The 7,220-nt window shown below is 53.9% G+C and overlaps 1 protein-coding gene across 1 annotated transcript in view; it reads left to right on the top strand.

The window, feature by feature from the left end:
• The window catches only part of LOC116938260 (uncharacterized), a 102,144-nt gene extending 95,697 nt beyond the window's left edge, over positions 1-6,447 (top strand). The window contains exons 10-12 of the mRNA XM_076064451.1: positions 2,160-2,216; positions 4,042-4,131; positions 6,107-6,447. Coding sequence (XP_075920566.1) covers positions 2,160-2,216; positions 4,042-4,131; positions 6,107-6,355 — 396 coding nt within the window. The 3' untranslated portion in view covers positions 6,356-6,447. The remainder of the gene's footprint in view (positions 1-2,159; positions 2,217-4,041; positions 4,132-6,106) is intronic.
• Positions 6,448-7,220: the final 773 nt, after the last annotated feature.

Here is a 7,220-nt window from a genome sequence, read left to right as displayed (position 1 = left end):
CTCAGTGTCCCCGTGTCTCAGTGTCCCAGTGTCTCAGTGTCTCAGTGTCTCAGTGTCCCGGTGTCTCTGTCTCAGTGTCCCAGTGTCTCAGTGTCCAAGTGTCTCAGTGTCTCAGTGTCTCGCTGTCCCAGTGTCCCAGTGTCCCAGTGTCTCAGTGTCCCAGTGTCTCAGTGTCCAAGTGTCTCAGTGTCTCAGTGTCTCGCTGTCCCAGTGTCCCAGTGTCCCAGTGTCTCAGTGTCCCAGTGTCTCAGTGTCTCAGTGTCTCAGTGTCCAAGTGTCTCAGTGTCTCAGTGTCTCAGTGTGTCAGTGTCCCAGTGTCTCAGTGTCCCAGTGTCCCAGTGTCTCAGTGTCCAAGTGTCTCAGTGTCTCAGTGTCCCAGTGTCTCAGTGTCTCAGTGTCCCAGTGTCCCAGTGTCTCAGTGTCTCGCTGTCTCGGTGTCTCAGTGTCTCAGTGTCTCAGTGTCCCAGTGTCTCAGTGTCTCTGTGTCTCAGTGTCCCAATGTCTCAGTGTCTCAGTCTCTCAGTGTCTCAGTGTCCCAGTGTCTCAGTGTCCCAGTGTCCCAGTGTCCCAGTGTCTCAGTGTCCCAGTGTCTCAGTGTCCCAGTGTCCCAGTGTCCCAGTGTCTCAGTGTCCCAGTGTCCCAGTGTCCCAGTGTCCCAGTGTCTCAGTGTCCCAGTGTGTCAGTGTCTCAGTGTCCCAGTGTCCCAGTGTCTCGCTGTCCCAGTGTCTCAGTGTCCCAGTGTCTCGCTGTCCCAGTGTCTCAGTGTCTCAGTGTCCCAGTGTCTCAGTGTCTCAGTGTCTCAGTGTCCCAGTGTCTCAGTGTCTCAGTGTTCGGGTGTCTCAGTGTCTCAGTGTCTCAGTGTCTCAGTGTCCCAGTGTCTCAGTGTCCCAGTGTCTCAGTGTCTCAGTGTCCCAGTGTCTCAGTGTCTCAGTGTCCCAGTGTCTCAGTGTCTCAGTGTCCCAGTGTCCCAGTGTCTCAGTGTCCCAGTGTCCCAGTGTCTCAGTGTCTCAGTGTCCCAGTGTCTCAGTGTCTCAGTGTCCCAGTGTCTCAGTGTCCCAATGCCTCAGTGTCTCAGTGTCTCAGTGTCCCACTGTCTCGGTGTCTCAGTGTCCCAGTGTCTCAATGTCTCAGTGTCTCAGTGTCCCAGTGTCCCAGTGTCCCAGTGTCTCAGTGTCTCAGTGTCTCAGTGTCTCAGTGTCCCAGTGTCTCAGTGTCCCAGTGTCTCAGTGTCCCAGTGTCCCAGTGTCTCAGTGTCTCAGTGTCCCAGTGTCTCAGTGTCCCAGTGTCTCAGTGTCCCAGTGTCTCAGTGTCCCAGTGTCTCTGTGTCTCAGTGTCTCAGTGTCTCAGTGTCTCAGTGTCCCAGTGTCTCAGTGTCCCAGTGTCTCAGTGTCCCAGTGTCTCAGTGTCTCAGTGTCCCAGTGTCTCAGTGTCTCAGTGTCCCAGTGTCTCAGTGTCCCAGTGTCTCAGTGTCCCAGTGTCTCAGTGTCTCAGTGTCTCAGTGTGTCAGTGTCCCAGTGTCTCAGTGTCTCAGTGTCCCAGTGTCTCAGTGTCTCAGTGTTCCAGTGTCTCAGTGTCCCAGTGTCTCAGTGTCCCAGTGTCTCAGTGTCTCAGTGTCTCAGTGTGTCAGTGTCCCAGTGTCTCAGTGTCTCAGTGTCCCAGTGTCTCAGTGTCCCAGTGTCCCAGTGTCTCAGTGTCTCAGTGTCCCAGTGTCTCAGTGTCCCAGTGTCTCAGTGTCTCAGTGTCCCAGTGTCTCAGTGTCTCAGTGTCTCAGTCTCTCAGTGTCTCAGTGTCTCAGTGTCTCAGTGTCCCAGTGTCTCAGTGTCCCAGTGTCCCAGTGTCTCAGTGTCTCGCTGTCCCAGTGTCCCAGTGTCTCAGTGTCCCAGTGTCCCAGTGTCTCAGTGTCTCAGTGTCTCAGTGTCCCAGTGTCCCAATGTCTCAGTGTCTCAGTGTCTCAGTGTCCCAGTGTCTCAGTGTCCCAGTGTCTCAGTGTCCCAGTGTCTCAGTGTCTCGCTGTCTCAGTGTCTCAGTGTCCCAGTGTCTCAGTGTCTCTGTCTCTCAGTGTCTCAGTGTCCCAGTGTCCCAGTGTCTATGTCTGCCAGGGGGTTCACAGTGGATCGATCTTTGCTCCGTAACCCCCACCCACCTTTGTCTCCCTGCAGGTTTGCGACAACTCCCTCAACAACAGCAACAACAACACGGGGGATGGAAAGGGATGGGTGAGTGGGTGGGTGGGTGAGAGAGTGTGTGAGTGGGTGGGTGAGTAGGTGGGTGGGTGAGTGGGTGGGTGAGTGGGTGAATGGGTGGGTGGGTGAGTGGGTGGGTGGGTGGGTGAGAGAGTGGGTGAGTGGGTGGGTGATGGAAAGGGATGGGTGAGTGGGTGGGTGGGTGAGAGAGTGGGTGGGTTAGTGAGTGTGTGAGTGGGTGGGTGAGTAGGTGTGTGAGTGGGTGGGTGAGTGGGTGGGTGGGTGAGTGGGTGGGTGAGTGAGTTGGTGAGTGGGTAGGTGAGTGAGTGGGTGGGTGAGAGAGTGGGTGGGTGGGTGAGTGAGTGTGTGAGTGGGTGAGAGAGTGAGTGGGTGGGTGAGTAGGTGTGTGCGTGGGTGGGTGAGTGGGTGAGTGGGTGAGTGAGTGGGTGGGTGGGTGAGTGAGTGGGTGGGTGAGTGGGTGGGTGGGTGAGTGAGTGGGTGGGTGGGTGAGTGAGTTGGTGAGTGGGTGGGTGAGTGAGTGTGTGAGTGGGTGGGTGAGTGAGTGTGTGGGTGAGTGGGTGAGAGAGTGGGTGGGAGGATGAGTGAGTGGGTGGGTGAGAGAGTGGGTGGGTGAGAGAGTGAGTGGGTGAGAGAGTGGGTGGGAGGATGAGTGAGTGGGTGGGTGAGAGAGTGGGTGGGTGAGAGAGTGGGTGGGTGAGTGGCTGAGAGAGTGGGTGGGTGGATGAGTGTGTGGGTGAGTAAGTGGGTGGGTGAGAGAGTGGGTGGGTGAGTGGGTTAGAGAGTGGGTGGGTGGATGAGTGAGTGGGTGGGTGAGAGAGTGGGTGGGTGAGTGGGTGAGCGAGTGGGTGGGTGGATGAGTGAGTGGGTGAGTGTGTGAGTGGGTGGGTGAGTGAGTGAGTGGGTGGGTGAGAGAGTGGGTGAGTGGGTGAGAGAGTGGGTGGGTGGGTGAGTGGGTGAGTGAGCTGGTGGGTGAGTGAGTTGGTGAGTGGGTGGGTGGGTGGATGAGTGAGTGAGTGTGTGAGTGGGTGAGAGAGTGGGTGGGTGAGTGAATTGGTGAGTGGGTGGGTGAGTGAGGGGTTGAGTGAGTGGGTGAGTTGGTGAGTGGGTGGGTGGGTTGATGAGTGAGTGGGTGGATGAGTGGGTGAGTGAGCTGGTGCGTGAGTGAGTTGGTGAGTGGGTGGGTGGGTTGATGAGTGAGTGAGTGTGTGTGTGAGTGAGTGGGTGGGTGACTGTGTGAGTGCGTGACTGTGTGAGTGAGTGAGTGGGTGTGTGTGTGAGTGACTGTGTGAGTGGGTGACTGTGTGAGTGAGTGAATGAGTGGGTGAGTGAGTGAGTGAGTGGGTGAATGAGTGGGTGACTGTGTGAGTGAGTGTGTGAGTGAGTGAGTGTGTGAGTGAGTGGGTGGGTGACTGTGTGAGTGAGTGTGTGAGTGAGTAAGTGTATGTGTGAGTGTGTGAGTGGGTGACTGTGTGAGTGAGTGTGTGTGTGTGAGTGAGTGGGTGGGTGACTGTGTGAGTGGGTGACTGTGTGTGTGAGTGAGTGACTGTGTGAGCGAGTGTGTGTGAGTGAGTGTGTGTGTGAGTGTGTGTGAGTGAGTGGGTGAGTATGTGAGTGGGTAACTGTGTGAGTGAGTGTGTGTGTGTGAGTGAGTGGGTGGGTGACTGTGTGAGTGGGTGACTGTGTGTGTGAGTGTGTGGGTGACTGTGTGAGTCAATGTGTGTTTGAGTGAGTGGGTGACTGTGTGGGTGACTGTGTGGGTGACTGTGTGAGTGAGTGGGTGGGTGACTGTGTGGGTGACTGTGTGAGTGAGTTGGTGGTTGTCTTCGTCTGTGTCAAGGTGGACTCAGTGGAGACGGTGATCCGGGAGACTGAGTCTCTGCTGCAGACTCGAGAGAAGGAATACCAGCAGACCATCAGCCAGATCGAGGTGGAGTCCCATCACCATCACCACAACCATCACCATCACCACAACCATCACCACAACCATCACCACTGCCATCACCATCACCACTACCATCACCACTACCATCACCATCACCACTACCATCACCACTACCATCACCATCATCACCATCACCACTACCATCACCACTACCATCACCACTGCCATCACCACTGCCATCACCATCACCACTGCCATCACCACTACCATGACCATTACCACTACCATCACCATCACCACTGCCATCACCATCACCACTACCATCACCATCACCACTACCATCACCACTGCCATCACCATCACCACTACCTTCACCACTACCATCACCACTACCATCACCACTACCATCACCACCGTTACCATCACCACTGCCATCACCACCACCATCACCACTACCATCACCACTGCCATCACCATCACCACTACCATCACCACTACCATCACCATCACCACTACCATCACCATCATCACCACCATCACCATCATCACCACTACCATCACCACTACCATCACCACCATTACCATCACCACTTCCAATCACCATCACCACTACCATCACCATCATCACCATTACCATCACCGCTACCATCACCACTACCATCACCATCAGCGTCATCACCACTACCATCACCATCATCACCACTACCATCACCACTACCACTGCCATCACCATCACCACTACCATCACCATCATCACCATCACCACTACCATCACCATCATCACCACTACCATCACCACTACCATCACCATCACCACTACCATCACCACTACTATCACCATCATCACCACTACCATCACCACTACCATCATCATCACCACTACCATCACCACTACCATCACCATCATCACCACTACCATCACCACTACCATCACCATCAGCGTCATCACCACTACCATCACCACTACCATCATCATCACCACTACCATCACCACTACCATCACCATCATCACCACTACCATCACCACTACCATCACCATCAGCGTCATCACCACTACCATCACCATCATCACCACTACCATCACCACTACCACTGCCATCACTACCTCCACTCTCACCACCGCCACCACTACCACCACCACCACCATCCACCATGATGATGCTGATGATGCTGCCGCTGCTGCTTCTACTGTTGATGGTGCTGCTCCTGTTGATGATGATGCTGATGATGCTGATGATGCTGGTGCTGTTGATGATGCTGATGCTGTTGATGCTGGTGCTGTTGATGATGCTGATGATGATGCTGTTGATGATGCTGATGATGCTGATGCTGCTGTTGATGATGTTGATGATGGTGCTGATGATGATGATTGATGATGATACTGATGATACTGATGATGATGCTGATGATGCTGATGATGATGATGCTGGTGCTGCTGATGCTGATTATGCTGATGCTGGTGCTGATGATGCTGATGATGCTGATGATGCTGATGATGCTGGTGATGATGCTAATGATGTTGTTGATGCTGGTGCTGCTGATGATGATGGTGTTGATGCTGGTGCTGTTGATGATGATGCTGATGATGCTGTTGACGATGATGCTGTTGATGATGATGCTGTTGATGATGATGATGATGCTGCTGATGCTGCTGATGCTGATGATGCTGGTGCTGGTGCTGTTGATGGTGCTGCTGATGATGATGATGCTGATGATGCTGATGGTGCTGGTGCTGTTGATGATGATACTGATGATGATGCTGTTGATGATGCTGGTGATGCTGATGATGATGATGCTGCTGCTGATGATGCTGATGATGATGATGCTGCTGCTGCTGATGATGATGATGCTGCTGATGATGCTGATGCTGGTGCTGGTGCTGCTGATGGTGCAGATGGAGCTGGTGGTGGTGCTGTTGATGATGTTGATGATGATGCTGATGATGATGCTGGTGCTGCTGGTGGTGGTGCTGGTGCTGTTGATGATGATGATGATGCTGATGATGCTGGTGGTGGTGCAGATGGAGCTGGCGAACGCCAAGAACGACATGACCCGCCACCTGCACGAGTACATGGAGATGTGCAGCATGAAGCGTGGCCTTGACGTACAGATTGATTCCTGCCACAGCCTCATCAGCCACTCGGCACAACGGTGGGAGGAGCTCACTCACTCACTCAGTCACTCAGTCACTCACTCACTCAGTCACTCACTCACTCACTCAGTCACTCACTCAGTACATGGAGATGTGCAGCATGAAGCGTGGCCTTGACGTACAGATTGATTCCTGTCACAGCCTCATCAGCCACTCGGCACAACGGTGGGAGGGGCTCACTCAGTCACTCACCACTCACTCACCACTCACTCAGTCACTCACTCACTCAGTCACTCACTCAGTCAGTCACTCACTCAGTCACTCACTCACTCGTCACTCAGTCACTCAGTCACTCACTCAGTCACTCAGTCACTCAGTCAGTCACTCACTCACTCAGTCAGTCAGTCACTCACTCAGTCAGTCACTCAGTCACTCACTCAGTACATGGAGATGTGCAGCATGAAGCGTGGCCTTGACGTACAGATTGATTCCTGCCACAGCCTCATCAGCCACTCGGCACAACGGTGGGAGGGGCTCACTCACTCACTCAGTCACTCAGTCAGTCACTCACTCACTCACTCAGTCAGTCACTCACTCAGTCAGTCAGTCACTCAGTCAGTCAGTCACTCACTCAGTCAGTCACTCACTCACTCACTCACCACTCACTCAGTCACTCACCCAGTCACTCAGTCACTCAGTCAGTCACTCAGTCACTCACTCACTCAGTCAGTCACTCAGTCACTCAGTCAGTCACTCAGTCACTCACTCACTCAGTCAGTCACTCACTCACTCACTCACCACTCACTCAGTCACTCACTCACTCAGTCACTCACCACTCACCACTCACTCAGTCACTCACTCAGTCAGTCACTCACTCACTCAGTCACTCACTCAGTCACTCACTCAGTCACTCACTCAGTCAGTCAGTCACTCAGTCACTCACTCACTCACTCACTCAGTCAGTCAGTCACTCACTCACTCAGTCACTCACTCAGTCACTCAGTCACTCACTCAGTCACTCAGTCACTCACTCAGTCACTCA

This window comes from Petromyzon marinus, unplaced genomic scaffold, assembly GCF_048934315.1.
Source record: "Petromyzon marinus isolate PM22_M1 ecotype Great Lakes invasive population unplaced genomic scaffold, UKy_Petmar_22M1.pri1.0 PM_Scaffold_45, whole genome shotgun sequence".
NCBI classification, from domain to species: domain Eukaryota; kingdom Metazoa; phylum Chordata; class Hyperoartia; order Petromyzontiformes; family Petromyzontidae; genus Petromyzon; species Petromyzon marinus.
This window is presented reverse-complemented; position numbering and strand designations above follow the sequence as displayed.